Source organism: Microplitis mediator, chromosome 6 (assembly GCF_029852145.1).
Source record: "Microplitis mediator isolate UGA2020A chromosome 6, iyMicMedi2.1, whole genome shotgun sequence".
NCBI lineage: Eukaryota > Metazoa > Arthropoda > Insecta > Hymenoptera > Braconidae > Microplitis > Microplitis mediator.
Genome location: NC_079974.1, coordinates 1,310,472 through 1,333,137, shown reverse-complemented (window position 1 = coordinate 1,333,137; position 22,666 = coordinate 1,310,472). Strand labels below are relative to the sequence as shown.

General features: G+C 31.3%; 1 protein-coding gene across 1 annotated transcript; it reads right to left on the bottom strand.

The window, feature by feature from the left end:
• Positions 1 to 715: 715 nt before the first annotated feature.
• Positions 716 to 22,134, bottom strand: LOC130669491 (dynein axonemal heavy chain 10-like). The gene is made up of 11 exons (XM_057472433.1): positions 21,876 to 22,134; positions 16,620 to 18,180; positions 16,411 to 16,565; positions 14,081 to 15,166; positions 11,574 to 11,775; positions 9,127 to 9,269; positions 6,676 to 7,135; positions 3,866 to 4,077; positions 3,438 to 3,785; positions 3,228 to 3,374; positions 716 to 1,027 (listed from the first exon to the last, which is right to left on the bottom strand). Exons 1-11 carry the CDS (start codon positions 22,008 to 22,010, stop codon positions 881 to 883), a joined length of 4,596 nt encoding a protein of 1,531 aa, XP_057328416.1. The 5' UTR covers positions 22,011 to 22,134; the 3' UTR covers positions 716 to 880.
• Between the last annotated feature and the right edge of the window lie 532 nt (positions 22,135 to 22,666).

Sequence of the window (22,666 nt, the reverse complement as noted above, 5' to 3'; positions counted from 1 at the left end):
AATGTCGTTCGGATCTAACGTCATAAGGATCTAATGTCGTCGGATCTAATGTCGCGGATCTAATGTCGCGGATCTATTGTCTTCGGATCTCCGGTCGCGTAACCCAAAAATTGTGTAAATTACATGATTTAAAAAAAAAATCTACACAATGAAATTTTTTTAGTAAGTCGTTTTTCTAAACTATTTCAACTACGATCAAAAATACAAAAAACTGATTAAATTTCTTTTATTGATATGAAAAAAATCCAGTATCTAATCTCAGAGTTTTTTTTAATTTTTTTGATGCCCGTAGTTTTATAAAATCATTAATTATTATTATAGAGACATGACATGGACTAAATTTTTCTTATTCTCTCTTAATAATATAGATATTAGATATATATTCAGTGATAGAATTAATTCGTGCCATTCGTGGTATTCGTAATTAATGCCATTTTTTTCAAAAATTTATAACTTTTTTACGGTTGGGTAAAAAAATTTGAAAAAATTATGAGAAATGTTTTCGATGGGGTAGAAAAAGATAAAAAATTTTCAGCCAAATTAAAGGGGTCGGGTTCAAAAGTGGTCGATTTTGCGTGGAATTCCCCATATATATTTAGTGGTTAAGGTAATAATATAAATTATTAAAATCAGCTAATTATATCAAACAAGTGTTTTATTTAAATAACGAAAGTAACACAGTATTTGTAAGTAAACAGTAAAGAAAAAATGCTTGGATACGTGTATGCAGTTAAAAAAATTGTACGGTTTTTCCTTCAGACCAATCATTTTTCGAATTAGAGACTATAATCAAGTCCCGTGACAATGCCTCTGATAATCGTCGGATACGGAAGTGACCCACACCTGCCATATATATGCTGAACTGGTCAAAAGCAGAAAATTAATCTACGTTTAAAAGCAAGCAGAGACCTTGTAAGATCCATAAAGATTTGTGATCAGCTGTTCTAAGATCAGCTTCAAAAACCAATCCTTCTCCCATAGCATTTTGGCGATCAGATGTTACATAAACAGGAGTTTTCACAGTATGCTGCAGATAAAAAAATGACTTATAATTAACATAACAGTATAATAATATAAATCATATAAATTATTATGTACAGTGAAAGATATTGCGCATCTGTGTTAAAAACGGTCGGTGTTAAATTTTTTGTTATAATTATTTTGTTGTGTTAAATAAAAACATTGCACTGTGTTCCTGAGTCGAAATTTAGAGCCGATTTAGAGCCTTCTAAAGTCGGAACTATTTCGGAGTTGGAGGCTCTAAATAGAGTCTGTTTCTTATGTTAAATTAGGTCCGATTTCGATCCCTGAGGTGTTACAAATTTCCGTTTTCAGAACTTGAGGGCTCAATCTAGGACCTGATAAAAATTAAAATTAGGTCCGATTTAGGACCTGTGAGCCCTATTTTATTGTAATACCGATAATGTTAATAATTATTATATTAACAATAATACTCATATTATTAACCCTTTCCCAAAAGTGTGAATCGAAATGAATCGGTGTGAGCTCTACGAGGGTAGCGCCAATCAAAGTTCGTTGTTAAGGCTGTGTGAGTAACAGTTTAATCGTAGTAGTGCATGCATGTGTCCCCTTCTACATTTTATTCGGACCCTTCTTTACTAAATAGGCTAGCGCTCTCTCGCTTTAAGACGAAGACGTACGATTCAAATTGAGAGTAGAGACTCAAAGTCAACCGGGAAAGGGTTAATATCATTAGCATTATTAATATTGTGATTAATAATAATCTACACTTATCCAAAAAATTAAAGGAACAAAAAAAATTGTATAAATTTTTTAGTGATTTTTAGAAGGCTGTATTTTCGTGAAAAATAATCGTATCGAAAAAACAAAAAAAGCAAATTGAAGCTTGAAATCTCTAGTTTGAAGATCCTCCAGCAAAATATTTTTTCAAGCCACGGTTTTTGCGGAATCATAAGAAAAAGGTCGAGACAAAATTTTTCTAAATTTTTTGGTTTTGTTTTTTAGGTCTACGGGACCGGAAAAAATTTTTTCAAAAAAACGAATTCATGGCTCGATTAGGAAATTTATTCAGCTACAATTTGCTTTTTTTTGTTTCTCTGTACATCAATTAGCTGCTGAGATATCAGCCTTCAAATGAAAAAGGATCCTTTTGTCTTTGATTATTGATATCTCAGCAAATAATGGCCGCACAGTAATTTAAAGGGCAGTTTAAGAAACTTGAATAAATTCCCTACAACCTCCATTTTTTATTATTTCAAAAAAATTTTTTTTTCATCCGTGATATCCATTTAAAAAACCCTTAAAAAATGGCCATTTTCTGGTTTTTTAATCGACTCATCGCTACTCTGCACATATTGATAAAAAAAATAATGTTGCCAGGTAATTTTACAGCTTAATGTACCCTCAAAAACCCTGGAAATTTTCAGATTGATCCATTGAACCGTTTGTCTGGTCCGATTGCTCAAAGTTTTGCAAAACAATTAAAGGAACAAGTTTTGTTCCTTAATTTGTGTAATCATTACCAAAATGAAAAAATCAATTTTTTTCGGATTTTCTTTTATTTTTGCGTTAGTTATTCAGTAAATGTAAGGTAAAGAGAGAAAAAAAAAATGTTTCCGAAAAACGAGATAAAACAAGAATTTTTTTACTTTTTTTTTTACGTTTTATTCAGTTTTTTTTTTTTTTTTTTTTTTTTTTTTTCGTTTTTCGGAAATTTTTGAAAATTTCCAATTTTCTTAGCGGGAAGTTAAAAAATAATGCTTACAATTAATTTTTAAAAATCTTTAATTTTGTCTATCATCATAAATTATTTAATTATGATGAATCGAAATTTATTACAGAACTAATATTGTCGGACTTGAAGGTTCTAAATCGGACCTCTCAGTGAATATTAGGACTTCTGGGTTCAAAGTCGGAGCTACAAGACTACAAGGCTCTAAATCGGATCTATTCAAGGCTAGAGGGGCCTATATATCCGCACGAAAAAATATATATCCCGACAAAATAGTATATATCTGGCTTATATCTTTAGTATTCTCATATGTATGCTATTTTGCTGGCATATAGTCCCGGATATATCTTTTTCCGTGTGGGTAGGCTCTAAATTTTGACTCGGGAGGTTATGTTGATTATAACCGAATATTTTTTCTGTGTGATATATTAGTCTTATGATTCTCCATGATAGATAAAATATGAAATGAAAAGAAAAGTTGTGATTATAGTTCATATTATTCATCTCAATATACCTCTAAAGTTAGATGATGAGACTCTTTAGTAATAATAGATAACACCGGAAGTTCATCAAATTTCACTTTTGGGTATGACTTCTTCAAACACTGTTGTTTCACATCCCATCTGGCTCCCTCTAAATAAAGACCATGTACATAGCAACCCTATTGAAAAAATAAATTACATTTGAGGAAAAATTATTTTCGTTCGAATCTGTCAATAAGTACCTGATGGAGTCTTTCTTCGACTTCGTCAACTCTCGAAAATTTCGATACTTGAGTATAAATACACGATTTATCTAATGGCCAATTATTCTTTCTACATGTCATTTGGAAAAATGCTGCTAGATATGATTTAGGGTTGTTTAGTCCAGATAACCATAAGACTATTGGCTCATTGCTTCCTGACCAATCAGTATATTGATCCGTTCTTTTATTTATATGACTTATCCATCTTGCGAGAGTTTTTTGCGTCACTGGAGCTAAAGATGCCCATTCTTTTGGTACAACACCATTATACAGAGAATCCAATAGACTTTCCAATGTTTTATCAACATTTATTTCTCCAGCTATAGACTTTTTCAAAAATTATAAGGTTATCATCCGCTTTTCTTTGTATTGTACGAAAAAAAGGAAAAAAACAATTTATATTTTACTTTCTTAAGCTGTGTTAGAGTTGTGTTCATTTTCTTAATTAATTTATTGAATATTTCTAATTCTTGAAATAAAACGATTACTAATGGGGTAACAGCGAGACCAAAATTATTCCTTACTTTTGTCATATTATACTCCGGTGGAATTTTAGTCAAAAGATCAGTAGCCATATTATCTACAAGTTCTTCTCGATTACTTTTCGATGGACTATCAGCTACAGAAAAAATTCTTTTGTGTTTTACAAATAAATATGATTTTTATAAAAATAATTTAATATCTAAGAACAATATATTTTATAAAATCATCGAAATATGTATAGTGAAATTGTCAAAAAAAAAAAAAGAAGAATACAAAAAATTTTTTATTCAGTTACTTTAAGTACGCAACAGTTGACTGGTCTAAAAGGGCCAGTCCCAGATCTGTTTTCCTACATTTATCATTAGTACACTGGGAGAAATTTATGGTAACAATAACAATCAATCAGAAAACAGTTCCCATTTTGTATGGTACACGGAGAGAAAATTATGGCAGCGGTTCCCATAATTTTGTGACATTTTTTCCTATACCATCATAGGAATTACGACCATAAATTATGGGAGCGGATCCTATAATTGTAGGAATGTTTTCCATAATTATAGGAATAGTTCCTATAATTATGGGAATGATATCCATAACACTATAGGAATGGTTCCTATAATTATAGGAATGGTTCCTATAATTTATAGGAATACTTTCTATAATATTATGGGAATCATTCCTATAATTTATGGGAATGGTTCCTATAATTTATAGGAACCATTCCCATAAATTATAGGAACCATTCCTATAATATTATGGGAATGGTTCCCATATTATCATGAAAAAATTAATTTAAAGAAGTCTGGTAATCACTTCTACAATACACAGAAATATTATTAAACATAAAAACAAAAATTCAAACATTGAAAAAAAAAATCGTATTTGGCAAAAAAACATTAAAATTTTTAACAAGAATTTTTTGTCAGCACAAAACATTCAAGAAAATTCAAATTTTGGGAAATTCCTACACTATTGTGCAAAAAAAAAATTTTATGATATTATAGGGATGGTTCCCATAACATTATGGGAATAGTTTCCATAATATTATAGGAATAGTTCCTATACCAATATGAGAACCATTCCCATAATAGTATGGGAATGGTTTCCATAATGATATGGGAATCATTCCCATAATATTATGGGAATGGTTCCCATAATGGTACAGGCACCATTCCCATATCATTATGGGAACCATTCCCATAATGGTATGGGAACTATTCTCATACTATTATGGGGATGGTTCCCATAATATATGGGAACCATCCCTATAGTAGTATAGGTACTATTCCCATAGCATTATGGGAACCATTCCCATAATGCATAGCGAAACTTCTCATAATTTTCGTTCCGTGTAACAGGTTTATTTTTAAAACTACCCTGATAGCCAGGGTTTCTCGTCCAAAAGTTGGTATTCATTAGTTTGCGATCAACTTGAGGACCAGCTGTCGACAACTTTAGCAGTTGCAACTTTTGGCTAAAAGTTACCGCCAACTTTCTGAGAAATTTGACGCCAGTATGGAGCCGCAACTGGAATGCGGGTTTCTGAGAACTTTCTCAGAAAGTGACCGTCAACTTATTGAATTTCCAACTTTTGCCACCAAATTTCTCAGAAAGTGTCTATCAACTTTTGCGGCCAACTTGGTGTCTAGTAGCGGCTGTAAGTTTCACGGCAGTTTTCTCGCCAACTTGGCTATCAGGGTATTGAGGAATGGCACCCATTCAAATTATCCAAGGTAGTTAATGATTCCTATCTATATGGGTTTCATTCCTATACGATATCGGAATAGTTCCTTAAAAATTATGGTAATATGTAATGTCATTATGTCACCATGTGTTAATAACAATTCCCATAATTTATGGTAGGAATGGTAGGAATAGTTCCTATAAAACTATGGTAATAATTTCTATGTCATAATAGTAATCGTTCCAATACTACTATATGGTAATCATTCCCATGGCAATCGTTACCATATACTATGGTGAACGTTACTAAGTATTAGTAGTGATTCCCATAATTTATGGTAAAAGTTACCACAATAGTATAGTAATGGGTACCCTGGCGGATTTGAACCACGGTGGAAACACCGTGGATCCACGGTGGTTACACGGTGACTTTTTTCTTCGTAATAAAATTTTTGGATACATCATGGAATCATGTTGGGTACACCATAGACTCATCGTGGATCCACCGAGATTCCACGGTGTTTCCACCGCGATTCAAAACCGCTAGGGAATCACTACAATATTATATATAGTAACTATCACCATGAGATATAGTAAAGATTACCATAAACCATGCGAAAAACTTCTCATATTTTAGGATTTATTACCATGATATGGTAATGGTTACCATGATATGGTAATGGATACTATGATATGGTAATGGTTACCATACTACCATAGTGATCCTTACCACAATATTATAGGAATGACACAAGAACTAGTACTATAATTATAGTAATTGCTCCCATAATAATTATGGTTACTTTTCCATGAAATTAGAGGCTCGCATCCCATAATTCCAAGTAATTATTACTATAACGTTACGGGTTATATTTCATAAGCGTACAACCTTGTTTCTACGAACGATTATCATAATTTGCTCTCAGTGTAACGTATATTTTTCAGGGCTTCCAGCTTATAAATTCAAATAATTATAATCTTGCATTTTTATGCTTAATAGTAAAGTTTAAAAATAGAAGAAGTTATTCTAATTTATTCTAATTATACTTACATCGTTGGGGTTGCATATCATTTAAATTAGTCAGCATATCTGTCATACTTTGAACAAAATAATCGATTTCTGCATTTGAGTTCAGGCCAAAAATTTGAGGAGAATCACCCGGAGATAAATTTTCAATAAATTCTATGTAATCGTTCTTATTACCGATCGATGGAATAACGTATACAGTATCATTATTCTTGTAAAAATGGAAGGGATGAGAAGCATCGAATAAAAAATCACCAAAGTATTCATCCATGTACACTCCAAATAGTCGACGATCATAGCTGTCAATTACTTTCCCCCCATAAATCACTTCACCTATCATATATTTAACGCTATTCCAGGGGAAATTATTAGTAGGGGATAATTTACTCAAATATGTGTTGAGAGTTGAAATGGAAAAAGCCAAATCTGAATCGCTGAAATCATAATCCAAAGTCCAACCGATTCTGCCATACTTCTTTCTTTCCTGTAAAATATAATAACGTAAATTTCAAAATTTCAATATTATCTGCGTATAAATATAGCTATCAAAAAAATCCATGTCGGATTAAACAGGAATATAGAAATCTATACAAGAAACTATGGATGTACATAAGGATCCATGGGAATCAACATAGGAAAGTACAGCATTCTATAGGAATCCATGTAGGAAAGCAGTATGGGTACTTGAGCTCTACATAGAAAACCGCGGGAACTTGAATTCCCATACAAAAATAGCATATAGGAATTTGGATATTGGGATTTCCATAGAAAACTACCACAGGATCTATTTAGGAATCTATATTGGATTTCCATAGGAAACCATGTGCACTGTAAAAAATCACCGGGGTAAGTCCAAGCGGTGTAGGTGTTGAAATTTTCGGTGTTAAATTTACTCCCGAAAGCGGTGTGAAAATAACGCCGCCACCGGTGTAAATATTCTTCACCGGTGTTAAATGAAATTTTCCGGTGTTAAAATATTTCACTTTGGGAATGTGTGCACATATGTGTGTGCGTGTGTGCGCTCGCGTGCTCATGTGTGTGTGGACGTGAGCTCACCCGTGTGCGTATATGAGCTCACGTGCGCGAGCTCGCGTGTGTGAACTCATGTCAATGAGCTCACGTGCGTGAGCTCACGTGTGTGGGCATGAGCTTACGTGTGTGTGGACGTGAGCTCATATATGCGAGCTCGCGTGTGTGAGCTCACGTGTGCGAGCTCGTGTGTGTGAGCTCATGTCCGTGAGCTCACGTGTGTGCGTGTTTGGACTCATGAATTTGTGTGTGTGTGTGTGTGTGTGTGTGTGTGTGTGTGTGTGTGTGTGTGTGTGTGTGTCAAGATACTTTTTGCGTTTTATAAGCTTTCCAAAGCTAATACTCTGAGCGCGGACGCAGTTTACCCATTAACCCGCTTTAACACCGGTGAATTACTCCTCCTACACCGGTGTAATTTTATTTTAACACCGGGCGGAATTAAAATGAGTCCATTTTTAACACCGTTTTTTTTACAGTGTGGGAATCCATCTGAAAACACCGTGCGGATAAATCTACATGAAAATCGAAGCTGGATTTCCTCGTGGGTTTTTAACTTCCCGCTAAGAAAGTTGAAAATTTTTAAAAAACGTGAAATTATTGGTTCCGGTCCGATTTTCGAAAACTGAGTTTTCAACAGATTTCAACGTTTTGAATCGCTAGGAAGCTACTCTGACTATTTTCAAAAGGATGCCCAAGTGTATGTATGTTTGCACGTACGTACGTAGTTCTTATATGTAAGTATATCTATAACTTTTGAACGGATTAACCAATTTGGCATTTTGATGTGGTGTTTGAAGGGGCTCATTAATTCCAACGATTTTTGAGGAATCGAGCATAAGCGGTACAGTACTTTCAGAGATATTTCAAAAAGAAAATTTTTTCAAAAATATTTTATTTTAATAATTTCCAACTTTCCCTATAGATTGATTCCAAAATCTAATCAGCTCTAAAACTTTAAGCCGCGTTGAATGCCACTTCAACCATTAAAATTAAATCATGTGTTCAATTCAAGAGATTTCGTAAACGAAACAATTTCAAACAAGTGTTTTTTTCAAATAAAATCAAAATATTTAATTGATTATTTCCAAAAAGAAACTTCGGCGTCAGAGTCTAAAAAACTGCTTCAAATGCCACCTCCAACGTTGAAATTGGTCGATTAGTTCAAAAGATATCGGCAATGAAATAGTTCAAAAAAAACAATTGTCGTCATTTTTCCATGATAACTCACTATATAAGTTATCAAATATACCCAAAATTGGATAAAGTCTACCATTTAAGAGTCTTTTTCGGACACTACAGATTTTATTGCAATCGTTTCGTTAGTTTAAGTAATATTATCGAAAAAATATGCTGATTGAGCTCGAAAGCAGCAGGAAGTTTTTGGGCTGGCCTGTAGAGTCAGCCGGTTTACAAATTTTTTTCATAAGAATGTCTGTGGGTTTTTACCTGAATAATTGCATGAAAAAATGCAAGAACATAAACAAGATGTTTATAATTTGGATGATTACAATTCTCCAGATTTTCGTCCTCCATTTTTATGTAAGTATTCTTCAAATTCATTTTCAATCCACTTGGTGACTCGGAAACAACTTTATAAAATATGCAATTTTAATTTTTTTATGATTTATAGTAAGCTAAGATTTTTTGTTGTAACATTAGGGGAAGGGCGGGCAAAACGGGATACTTAACGAAAAATTTAGTTTTTAGGGACATAAATATCGTAAATTGGCTTCATTTTGATTCTACACGGAGAAAAAAATATTGCGCTCACCACTCAACGGTATCGTGATATTCACTCTCCTCGGTTGGGTATCCGTTGTATACGGAAAGTGCTGGTCTATCGGATCGTGATTATCACGATCCAGGCGGATCCCGAAATCATGAGATCGTTTCGCTATAGTAACGATCCGTTTTGTTATTAAAACTAATTTGACGTTAAAATAGATAAATTTACAACTTTAACTTCATTACAATTTTATTTTTAGCTGGCATTAATAATCACATATTAATAATTCTAATAAGTGCAATAAAAAATTATTATTTAATATCAAGAAATGTTAAGTAATAGAATATACGTAATTAATTGATGTAAATTTTACAGTCTTTTTTTTGTTTCAAAGATAAATTAAAAAATTAATCGATAAAAAACAGCAATTCTTGCATTAGATATATAATTAGTGTTTTTTCATTGTCGTTGTGCACTTTAAATAATTAATAATTTTATAAATAAACACTGTATAATTTGCAAGATATGCATTATGAAGTTTAATAATTTGGTTATGAGTGGTGGCGCTTGAGAAGTAGATCGCGATAATCACGATCCGTTTTGGTACGATATGGATACGTTAACTGACGATCTCTATACATTTAAGTATATGCACAATCCGTAGGATCATTATTATAAGTATCTAGTGTTTCATTCATATCGATATAGATATTGTGGTAGTAGCAATACAATTTAGAACTAATCACGATACACTTGTCGCTCTCCGTTGGTGAGCGATAAACACAATATTTTTTTTTCCGTGAGAGAGTAGTACGATAAAATTTGTACATTTTTTTCATTTATACTTTTCGCAAAAAATATAAAAATGTTTTTTTTTAGCTTTTAATAGTGTAAAATGATACTAGATGTCTTTTTGACCATTTTCGAAATTTTTTCGAGAAAAAAAAATTTCGACGAAATTTTGAAGGTATCCCATTTTGCCGGCCTATCCCGTTTTGCTCCCCCTTCCCCTATAATGCTATCAACTAGTTTTTAATTTTTGAAAATAATTTTGAATATTTTTTTTCGACTTAAGGTCTGTAACATCTTCATTTCATAAAATTTATTTTATTCAGCCTGAAAATTATCCTAATATTGATGATTTAAAGTTATAAAAATTATTAGATAAATGAAAAGTTATTTTACACAAGAAATTTCTTACTCAAGAAGGGAAAGTTCTGGTATTATTCTGTATTTTTTTTGACAGAATTCCCTGTAAAATAAATATGGCTAGACATGAATTCTTTTTTTTGGTTGTCTCGGATATGTTATTAACATTTCATAAAAAAATATTATAGGAATTTTGCCCAAACCTGAGTCACCAGTACACCAGTTGTCTACGTTTTTATACAACTATGGACCTTGCTGCAGACACTGCTGGTACAGTGTTTTGAATAGCAAGTCTTGTACAAGACAAGGAACAAACGTTGTATTATCTTGTACTTCAAGAATTGTGCAAGAATATTGAAGATATTTTGCTCAAGGTGTCTTAGTAAAGTTACTTATGCATTGAGCGAATTTTGCACCAGAAATTATTTGCAGATACCAACACATTTTAACGCTTCTGGGTGTTTCCTCCATTTTTCAGACTGTCAAGCGGGCGGGGCGTATCTGCGTTAGGGTGTGTTCGTGAGCACTGATGATCAGTACCGTACGTATGATGAAGTCATCATAATTAAAGATAAGAATTTAAAAAGAAAAAAAATAATGAAAAATTTATAATTAAAAAAAAAAAGTTTTTAATTTCAATTTCTTTCAGAACTTAAATAATTTAGAACTTAAATAAAAAATGAAGGCGGGCACTAAGGGAACCTACCAAATGAGTGAATCTCGGTAATGACCGAGCCTGAGTCTCGTAAACTGAGATAGTGGAGACTGTGGGCGCACGTTATAGGCAATTCCATTTTCAAATGTTTTTAATTAAGTAACTAAGCTTATCTCATTATTTTTTAAGATAATCCCATAAAAAACATTATCAGAAAAAATTCAAATATTACTTTTCATTGAAATTTTAGGCTATCGAACTCACACAAATTTTTTTTTCAACTCGAACAAATATAAATTAAAAAACATCCAACGCGAAATGAAATATACTTTCGAAAAAGAATTCGAATTAATAAACATTTACCTTTTAATGATCGCTGTAGAATTCCAATGGGGAAATTTTTCGATAATTCGGTTGTTAACCATAAACGAAAATCAGGATGCGGTTTCGTAAAAGTATCAATTTTTTCTTCAAGTCTTCGAACAAATTCTAACGATAAATGACAGTTTTGCAAAACTAACCATTGTCCTCTAGTCATTGCAGTTTCTAGCAATCCAACAGCTTTCTAATAAAAGCATAGTATAACTTAGTATATATTCAAATATTACGCATTATTGATGCCAAAAAAGCCTATGATTTTTTAAATTTTTATTACAAATCGATAAGTAGACTTATTTTAAGTCTATAGGCACATTATTAATGTGTTATTGGCACGCTGAATACCATGGAAATATAAACCATGATCCATTATTGTAACAATTCCAATTTGATTCATGAATAACAATCATTATACTATCAAGTGACCAAGGATAGTTTATTATTTGCTTCTTGGGCACTTGAACATAGTTTTGTCTTACACGGAGAAAAAATTATGGTAACCATTCCTTGAATACGTTTATGAAGTATCAACCCATGACGTTATAGTATAGGGGAGACCGAGGCACAACGGCCCCCTTAAGTCGGTAATTATTTTTTATGGCTTTTAATCTATAGGTCAACCCAATTTAGTCCTTTCTTATGCAAATTCATTAAAGTTTTACCAAAACTCAAAAAAAAACTTTTTTTTCTGGGGCACAACGGCCCCCCTCCAAAAAAACCCATGCAGGAGCTGCCAGAGTTGAACGACGGGGCCCTACTTGGCCCAACACTAAGGAACCTAGCTTTGGCACACCTATACACGGAAAGAAAATTCTAGCAAAATTTACGATGTTAATATCGTAATCGTGGAATAATAATAAATTTTTTTTTAAATTAAATTTGTTTGTTACCTTGATGTATGGGCCAGGTCTGGTAACGATGCCTGGACCAGGTCTGGTAACAAAGCATGGGCCAGGTCTGGTGACCAGGCGTGGCCCGAGATTATCATTCCAGACTTTTACCAAAACTGAGCCAAGACTGGCTTCCAAGCCTGGCCCAAGGTTCTACAGAGTTGGGCCGTCTGGGCCCGTGGTACTTTCCTCTCTGGGTATAGTGATTGGACGAAAAAAAATTTTTTTTTTATCAAAATTTCAGGGGGGTTTATTTACCCCACCCCCTGCCATAATATTTGACAACTTATGCCATAGTATATGGTAACGATTACCATGGGAACGATAATCATAGTTGTAACGGAACGATTACTATCACGACATAGAAATCATTACCATAATTTTATAGGAACTATTCCAATATTGTACAAGAATGAAACTCATAATAATAGGACTGGTTAGCATAATTTGTATGGGCGCAGTTCGTATGATCGATATTTCAAAAAAACCTGTTACACGGAAAGAAAATTATAGCAGCGGTTCCCATAATTTTGTGAAATATTTTCCTATACCATCATAGGAATTACGACCATAAATTATGGGAGCGGTTCCTATAATTATAGGAATGTTTCCCATAATTATAGAAATAGTTCCCATAATTATAGAAATAGTTCCTATAATTATGGGAATGATACCCATAACACTATAGGAATGGTTCCTATAATTATAGGAATGGTTCCTATAATTTATAGGAATACTTTCTATAATATTATGGGAATCATTCCTATATTTTATGGGAATGGTTCCTATAATTTATAGGAACCATTCCCATAAATTATAGGAACCATTCCCATAATATTATGGGAATGGTTCCTATAATAGTATGGCAACTATTCCCATAATATATGGGAATGATTCCCATAATGAAATTGGAATGGTTCGTATACCATTATGGGAATCATTCCCATAATATTATGGGAATAGTTCCCATACTATTATAGGAACCATTCCTATAATATTATGGGAATGGTTCTCATATTATCATGAAAAAATTATTTTAAAGAAGTGTGGTAATCACTTCTACAATACACAGAAATATTATTAAACATAAAAACAAAAATTCAAACATTGAAAAAAAAAATCGTATTTGGCAAAAAAACATTAAAATTTTTAACAAGAATTTTTTGTCAGCACAAAACATTCAAGAAAATTCAAATTTCGGGAAATTTCTACACTATTGTGCAAAAAAAAAATTATATGATATTATCGGGATGGTTCCCATATCATTATGGGAACCATTCCCATAATATTATAGGAATAGTTCCTATACCAATATGGGAATCATTCCCATAATGGTATGGGAAATATTCTCATACTATTATGGGCATGGTTCCCATAATATATGGGAACCATCCCTATAGTAGTATAGGTACTATTCCCATACCATTATGGGAACCATTCCCATAATGCATAGCAAAACTTCCCATAATTTTCTTTCCGTGTACTATACGGTATGAAAACCATTTCCACAATATATTGTAATTGTTACCATAAATTTCTCTCTGTGTAGTACGTCATTTTGACATTAATAATATGATGATATTAATATATTGGTGTACGTACTTCTTCTTGTCCTTGACCCAAAAAAAGATTTTGAAATTTCCCAGCCCTAAACCCATACAATCCTGCGAATTTGTTAAGTTCTGATGTTGGTTCTGTTCCTGGACTGAGAATGAAGATAACAGGAATGGTTGAATCACTTTGTTCATAAATCATATTAAAACTTAAAATGCGAGGAGTAATAAATTTCTCTCCCAAACATCCACTTATGTAATTAATCATTCCACAACGAATTCGATCAACTCGGAAACATTTTAGTAACATAAGTTTTTGAAATGCACTCAATTTTTTGGAATATTGACCAGGGCACGGGATTAATTCAGGAGTATCTGATTGAAACCACTCATACCAATCGTCTGAGTGAACTTGTAGTTCATTATATAAATCAGAAAATTCTGTAAACTCTGCTGAAAGCGTAAGAATATCTTCCAATCCAGATGGAGGAAGCCAACAAATCGGATTTTCCGAAGAATTGTTGACAGTAACGTTTCTTTTGATAAAAAAATCCAATTCTTCTTGGCTGATTTTACCACTACTTAGTTCAATTTTAGTAGCAATATGGAAAGAAAGTAAAATTTTATGCTTCTCGAAACTACCCATACATCCATAATCAAAAATATTTGTGGTGAGAGTTTGAATGATATTTTCTAAACGTTCAGAAAATGATGAATTGAATGGTGCGTGTCTTAATGAATGTATAAATACTTTAAGATAGCTTGAAAATGAATATTGATACATAGGATTTATAGTAGCTAGATCAACAAGTACAAAAAATAGTATTGCACCTCTCGTTGCAACTGGGCGGTAGTTATTTCTAAGTCTATTGACATCTGCTGCTGCAGCATTGTCTTGATCGATTTCATTTACCGCTTCATTGGTAATAGACTTGAAATTTTCCATAGTTTCCAATAAATTAATATTATCTAATAAATTGTCTTTACTAGTCGATATTTCTTGTAAAATAGTATCTTCTAGTTTTTGAATCAAGTCCTTATTTTCACCAGTATCAGCTATTAATTTATCCTTCTTTTCTTCAACATCTTTTTTTTCTGATTGTACGACAATTGAGAGGAGTTGATTTTCAAGCCCCTGAAAAAGTCAAAATTTGATTTTTTATATATTCTAAAGAATATTTTTAATTGATTTTAATTATATTTAAAATATACACGAAAATCGGCCAAACGTGAGCTATCAAAAATATATTCTTTATACATATTTTATATATATTTATATATTTTTTATACTTTAACATATATTTTTTAGAAAAATTTTTTTCATGAGGGTAATTCTATTATAGAATTTAAAATAATTTCAAATGTTAATATATTTCTGTATATAGGGCATTCCATACCAAATCAGCCCGAGTCAAAATTGGATTGAATTAATATTAATTGCTAAAAATATTATAATTATTAGACATCAAGCTTTATTTATTATAGGGGAGGGTGGGGCAGAGCGGCCCCCCTAAGCCAATTATTATTTTTTGTGGCTTTCAACCATAAGATCACTTTGCTTTTGTCCTATTTCGAACAAATTTATGGACATTTTGCCAAAATTCTGAAAAAAATTTTTTTTTTTTGTGGGGCAGAGCGGCCCCCCTTCAAAAAGTGATAAAAAAAATTTTTTTTTTCGTTTTTTTTTTTTTTAAATTGTTTTCATCATTAAGAATGTATTTCTTTCTCTTGACAACTATTTTTGGATTTATATTACTCGAAAAAAATTTTTTAAAGCGTAAAAAATCGTTCACTCTCGATTACCTTAATTACTAATTGTTATTTAATAAAAAAAAATCAATTCAATGATTTTACTTTATTTCAAAAATTTATCAACTAAAAAAAAAAATTTGTTTTTTATAAATTTTTAGTGACCAAATTTGCCTCTTACATAGAGAAACGGCCGAAAAATATGAAAAAATAATTTTTTCGGAAGTTTCGGCTGGTCTATTTTGCCCCAGGTGTTATGCGTAGGGCTAGAAATGTGGAATTATAATAATTTTTTTTTAATTTGACGATAAAAATACGAAAAAATCACTTTTTCAAAATTTTGGGCTTGTCCATTTTGCCCCAAATGTCATGCGTAGGGGTAAAAATGCGCAAACATATCGGATTTATAGTAATTAGTCAAAAAAAAAAAAATTTTTTTTTTATCAAAATTTTAGGGGGGCCGCTCTGCCCCACCCTCCCTTATCTTATCTAATATTTTTAGCTGCCGGTTAAAGGCGCTAAATGTCGTACATTTCAAGTGTCTGTCACAAAAATATAATACCCTTCACCCACTTGGGTCCGAGGAGAAAAAAGTAAGAACGCATGTCAAACAAAAATTATTGTACTTACTACCATAGTGAGCATAAAATTTATAACAGTTGCCTTCGAGTAGATTGCAGGATCAAAGTTAGGATTGGAAATTTTTGTCATAAAGTATATTCGAAAATTCACGTTGTATTCTATTTTTTTATCTCCCACGATTACAAATGATCTGCCATTTACTTCTGTAAATTAAATCGTTTTAATGTGTTGATTAAGGAATCGAAAAAATAACTTACTTTGTATATTTTTCTCTACAACATTCTCTAAAATATAATCGAAGTAATCAACGTCTTGAAAAATAATTGGATACCCGTTTTCGAGAGCTAATTCCAGGTCTTTAATGTATTTTTTATCATAAAATGAAACAATTTTTAAATTTTTCTTTTCTTTTTTTTTAAGCCAATTGAGTGCTTGATTATGAGGGTCAATACAAAGAGCGAACTTTGTTGAGTACATTGTCAAAATTCCGTTTTGAGTAGAAAATTCATCCTGTGGCAGCCCCTGAGAATTCCATTCTCGCATTTCCACGTCATTACTCAGTTGGTTTTCCAATCGGAAAATCTTAGATAATGGAATATTTTTTTCTGTGATGCTCTTAAGCCAATCATTATAGACCATTTTATTTCTAAATTCACCAGGAAAAGGCCCACAGTATATTAAAAACCCAGAAGACAATAAACAATTACCGATAATGGATTCGTAGTCATCTTGTAAACACTTTAGTTCTTTTTCCCATCTATCGCTTTCAGAGGAAAGCGTATTTACTATTTTGTCGGCAAGACTCAAATTTCTTTGAGAAACATCGATTTCTTCTTGCAATTCATGTTTTTTAATCAACGTAGCCTCATATTTTACGTTTAATTCTGCCAATTGTTTTTCTAATTCTTCCAATTCATTTTCTTCTTTTCTTAATAGGCTACGGATGTACTCTGATTCAATTTTAAACTTTTGTATCCGTTCTGATTTTTCTTGTTCGTGTTGATAAACTTCACTATAATGTAACACAGCAAGAACAAATTTATAAAAAACAAAACCTGCTCTGCTTATTGATTTCAACTGATCTAGTTCATCACATTTTTTCAAACATGTTTTTATCAACTGATGCTGTTTCGTCATTTCATTGGCATCTAAGTCCTGAAGAGATTCAAGAAAGTTTGGATCACTAACTAAATTTTGAAAACTTTCCCATGAAATTTCTTTCGATCCTTTTATTATTGCAAGGCATTCGCCGACTATTTGAACAGATTGTGGAGGTGTTGGAAATGATTTAAACTCAGCCACATCACTATTTGTTAAAGTGTTCAATGCTTTTTTCGTAGTATCTAGTTCGAGCAATACATCGGCAAAAACTTCTTTACTTTCTATGGGTTCTTTGGCTGTAATTTTGTGTTTCTCTGTAAGTTCATCTTTTTTTCTCAAATTGGTTTCTTTTGTTTGTAAGATTATTTGTTCTAATTTTCCAATCGAAGTTACCAATGCGTCGCATTCTTTTGTTAGTTCGATTACTTCGGTACTTTGAACTGATAATGTATCATTTAATTTAACAAGATTCTCTGAAAATTCAGTAATTCTTTTCAAGCCAGCTGAGAACCGATTACATTGAAAATTAACATATTTTTTCTTTTTCGTTGAAAGTTCTAGAAACGTGTTAATAAAATCGACAAAATGCTTTGGCGTAACGTAATTATTTCTTCGATATTTTCTGAATAAGTCCAAAGTATATACTTCAACACCAACGTGTACACTGACTGTATGCAGAACAATTTTGTCACGATGCTCTGCAGAAATACATTCGTCCTACGGTAATTAAATGATTTTAGTAATTTAATAGTATGTTGCGTGGCAAGGGATGAAATAAGACGATTTCGGCCGAGGGTAAAGTTGGCTACCCGGCCAAGGGCAGGCACCCCTCAAAGACTTGAATCGTCTTGTTCCATGCCCTGCTACACACTAAGGTAAAAGACACTGTTGTTGACGTCACCCAGTTTCTGACCTTTTCAACTTTTTTCTAACTTACTTAAAAAACTATAACTTTAATACGAAAATCGATTTTTTCTTAATTTGTAGTAATCTTTTCTGAGCCTAATTAATGGCAATTTAAAAAACATGGAAATTATTAACTAAATAAAAAAAAATATCTTAGTCATAGGTGGCTGCGGAAGCCATTTTTTAAGTGTAGTCTAAGCAGTTGATGTTAGAAGGTGCGACAATCGAATCTGTGCACTAATTATCATGTAAGAAAAAAAAAATAATTAAAAACGTATATATAGATCAATTTTTAATTAAAATTTATTTAAATACACGTATAAAACATATTAAAATAAGTTTTGTTGCTAAAATTTGATGGTCAATAACTAGGCTCAATTTTAAAGGTGTGATCAAGTTGTTGACCCTCAAATTCTAACCTACTACAAACGAGGTTATCTATTTAATTAAATGTCTATAAAATGTAAAAATAACAATATTTATAGTTTATTTTGTATTGAATTTATTGAAATTATGAATATTTATAGTTTTATTAAATTATTTTTCATTATTTTTTATAATACAGATTTAAATTGACATTTAATATTTATTTTTATAAATAAAAGATTATGTTTAGATCTTGAAACTATATTTTTGGAGTGATAAAATTATTGTAAAAATAATGCCAATTCTGATAGTATTTAAATTGTTATGACTCTTTAAAGTGTTAAAAAAAAAAAACTATGTATTTGTTATAATAAATATTTAATTTGTTTATTCAAATAATAATTTTAGTTTATTTAATCTTAGTAAGTACTTCATAATTATGGTTTACTGTGAGGGTCAGAAACCGCGCCACTGTGACGGTCAGAAACTGCGATCTAAAGAATTCTGACGGTCAGAAACTGGGCCTCTGATAGGCACTTTTTAAAACGTCAATTTTAATTATTAATTCAATTCAAATAATTATTTTACGCACATGACTTTATTTGACAAATCCTAAACCAGTCAATAAATTTTTTTTTTTCTAAATAAGTTAAATCTTACATTAACTCTTATAGTGTAACCTCAACCGGCACTCTTAAAAGGTCAGAAACTGGGTCCCTTACCTTAGTGTTCAATTAACATTTGAGATTTCTTAGTGATACGGTGTTGGTGGTTTCCTTCGACGCGGAAAAAAATTGACTGTTGCTGCATCAGGAGGCAGTCATGTTTATTTAACAGAATAAATGTTAAATGTACATAAGAGTGTTAAATATTTAACACGAAAATTTTCAACACTAAGTTTTTTGACGCAATGACGTAAAATTTTTTTCTGTGTAACTATATTTTACTATTAAGTCGCAACAACAGTATTAATCCTGTTGCTGCAATAGTAAATTTTTTTCCATGTACTCAACCGAAAGAAGAAAAAATAACACGTTTTGAACACTATTATAAAATATTGTGACAAAAAAGTATGTTCCTATATGACAATTTTATAGCAATCTTACTTAAGTCTGATGGACGCCAGTACGCTAGTTATCTACGTCTTATGTAACAATGAATCTTGTTGCAGACGCTGGTACACGGAGAAAGAAGAATAGTAATTTTTCCTATGTTGGCATAGTAACTTTTACTGTGTGGACATAGGAATTTTTCCGATGTAAACACAGGGAAATTCCCTATGGAAATATAGGAAAAAATACTATGTTAACATAGTAAAAGTTACTGTGTCAACATAGGAAACATTCCTACATCAGCATAGGAATTATTCTTATGTTACCACAGTAATTTTCCGCTGTAGCATAGGAATTTTTCCTATGTCAAAGATAGGAATTATTCCTATGTTAATATAGGAATCGTTCTTATGTTAACATAGGAACTATATAGAAGTCTTCAATCTTCTGTACAATATCATGTGCAAGTTCAACAACCTTGTCTTAGAATCTTGCATTAATATCTTGTGACAGATTAATATAGCTATATAAAAACGTAGACACCTACACTGAGAGAAAATTTTATTCAAGAGTAATAAAAAAGTTTATTTGGACTTGAAAAAAAACCTTAGTTAATATTAATAAAATTATATTTCATATAAATAAAATTTTCTTAAAGACTAATAAAATTTTTATTACTTTTTAATAATATTTTATTAGTATTTAAGAAAATTTTATTAAATACTAATATGTGTTTATTAAAATAACCACGAGCGTCGCTTTCGTTTGCTGTCACAAATTCGCGCAGTTTGTACTCGCTCCAGAAGTTTAACAATAAAATAATAATTTAAACAAAACATAAATAAATATTTATCGATTTTTTTAACTCATTACCCTAGAATTATTAAAGCTATGAGTCCAGTGAAAAATTTATCTTGCTCGAAATTTGAATGTTTTCACCAAAAATTTCGCAAATATGCCCATGTTGTGAATTCCAGAGTTAATATTGGTTATACTTTAGCGAATAAAGCACAACTAGAACTAAGCTATAGATTTTTGAGCAAAGAAGGATTTAAAAACTACATTGAGGTTGGTCAAACTATTGATTCTAACTTGGACATACCGGGGTCTTCATTATATGAAATTTCATGGACAAAAGTTAATGGAAATATTTTTAGACCTGGATATGCTATCTACATTCGGCAAAATATTAATGATGATCCAGTGTTCGGGATTATTTGTCGTATAATTACCAATAAAGACCAATGCATTTATTTTATTTACCAAGAAAGTTCTACTATTGGTTTATGTAATCACGTCAAAGGTTTTCTTCTAACTCTACCAAAAGCTAATGAAAAATTTCAACTTATGTATTATGATACAAATTCTTATATAAAGCCTCTTAAAATACATGTTACAGCGAATGGATCCAATGTAATTACATGTAGAGATTTTAAATAATAAAAATAAATAAATACTCTATTGAATTTATGAAATCAGTCTTTATTTTTGACAAATGCTCTTCTAAATTGTTTGGTTTTCTGCTTTTCTTTTCATTTTATTTAATAACTTTAAACTCTTATCAGTTCATTTGTTAAATTTTAAAATCTGAGTGACTAGAAAAGTTTATTGGTATTTAATAAAATTTCATTAGTATTTAATAAAACGTATATTAGTATTTAAGAAAATTTTTATTAGTATGTAAGAAATTTTTATTAATATTTAATAAATTTTTATTTGGAATTAGCCAAATAAACGTTTTATTAAATAGTAATAAAATTTTATTACTCTAGAATGAAATTTTCTCAGTGTAGGGATCTTCCGCAAAATACTTTTATAAAAGTAGTACAAGACTAGTACAAGATTGTCTAACTATCCTCTAATTACTTTTTACCAGATTTATATCTGAAAGCTTCGACTTTTGCTTCTTTTTGTGGGAAGAATGGCACATGCGCTTATTTTTAAAATTCGTTTTCTCATAAAAAGAAAGATCGAATTTCTTCCCTTTAAATAGGGCAGGGGTTCAAACTTTCGGTGCAGTAAAAAAAATTAATTCTGCCATAAAATCTCATTAGCATATAAGTATAAAAACTATCGATTTTTTTTTACATTTTTCAATAGAACATTTGCAACTGCGTAAAGCGCTTGTTGAGGCCAAGAACACATCCAATCAATTGTTGTACATTTAATAATTCCAAGATAATCTCGACAACGCATCTTGAAAATATCATCTGCTGGACTCATTGACAAAGCAATATGAAGATTCGAAGAGCTATTGTTCGTAAAATAAGACCAAATACTTTCTCTGTAATGAAACAAACAATTTATTAATTATCTGATATCAATTAAACAGTCTTACTTTTTTCGATTTTTTATCATTTCGACTGACTTTGTTGCACCATATCCCGCTTGAATTGCATTAGTTCTGCAAGTATTAATAATTGTGTCAATTTCCTCTTCAGTGAATAATGTAAAAGGAATGCCAGTGATCAATATATTATTTATCATTTCTAAAAAATTTTCGTCTATAATTTGAGCTGACGTTAATAAGAATGTAATTTTTTTGTTTTCAATGCCAACTAAATTAAAAAGCTTTTTCATATCTTTATGAAAACATTTTTCATTATATCCGTGATTGAGCGAAATTTCAAAAATTTCACATTTGGCTGCGAATGATGTAAGTCTTATTACTGATTGTTTCCCACTTCCACTAACACCAACGATTAATACGTGACCACGGTGAATTTTTAAAATACGATGAACACGTATTAAGTGTTCAAGTGCATCATTGAAAAGAATCATACTAAGTTTGGAATATTTTTCATTATATAATTCAAGAATCTGCAAAATTACTGATTAGTATTAAATCGATTTTCTTTCTATCACTAGTAAATTGTGTA

Excerpts from the sequence above, each read along its gene's own strand:
- LOC130669491 (XM_057472433.1), bottom strand. The coding sequence starts at position 22,010 with ATGAGTCCAGCAGATGATATTTTCAAGATGCGTTGTCGAGATTATCTT. Across the intron at positions 7,136-9,126 it reads TTTTTCATGCAATTATTCAG|GAAAGAAAGAAGTATGGCAG; the intron begins GTAAAAACCCAC and ends TATATTTTACAG. Across the intron at positions 1,028-3,227 it reads CTCATCATCTAACTTTAGAG|CATACTGTGAAAACTCCTGT; the intron begins GTATATTGAGAT and ends TTTTATCTGCAG.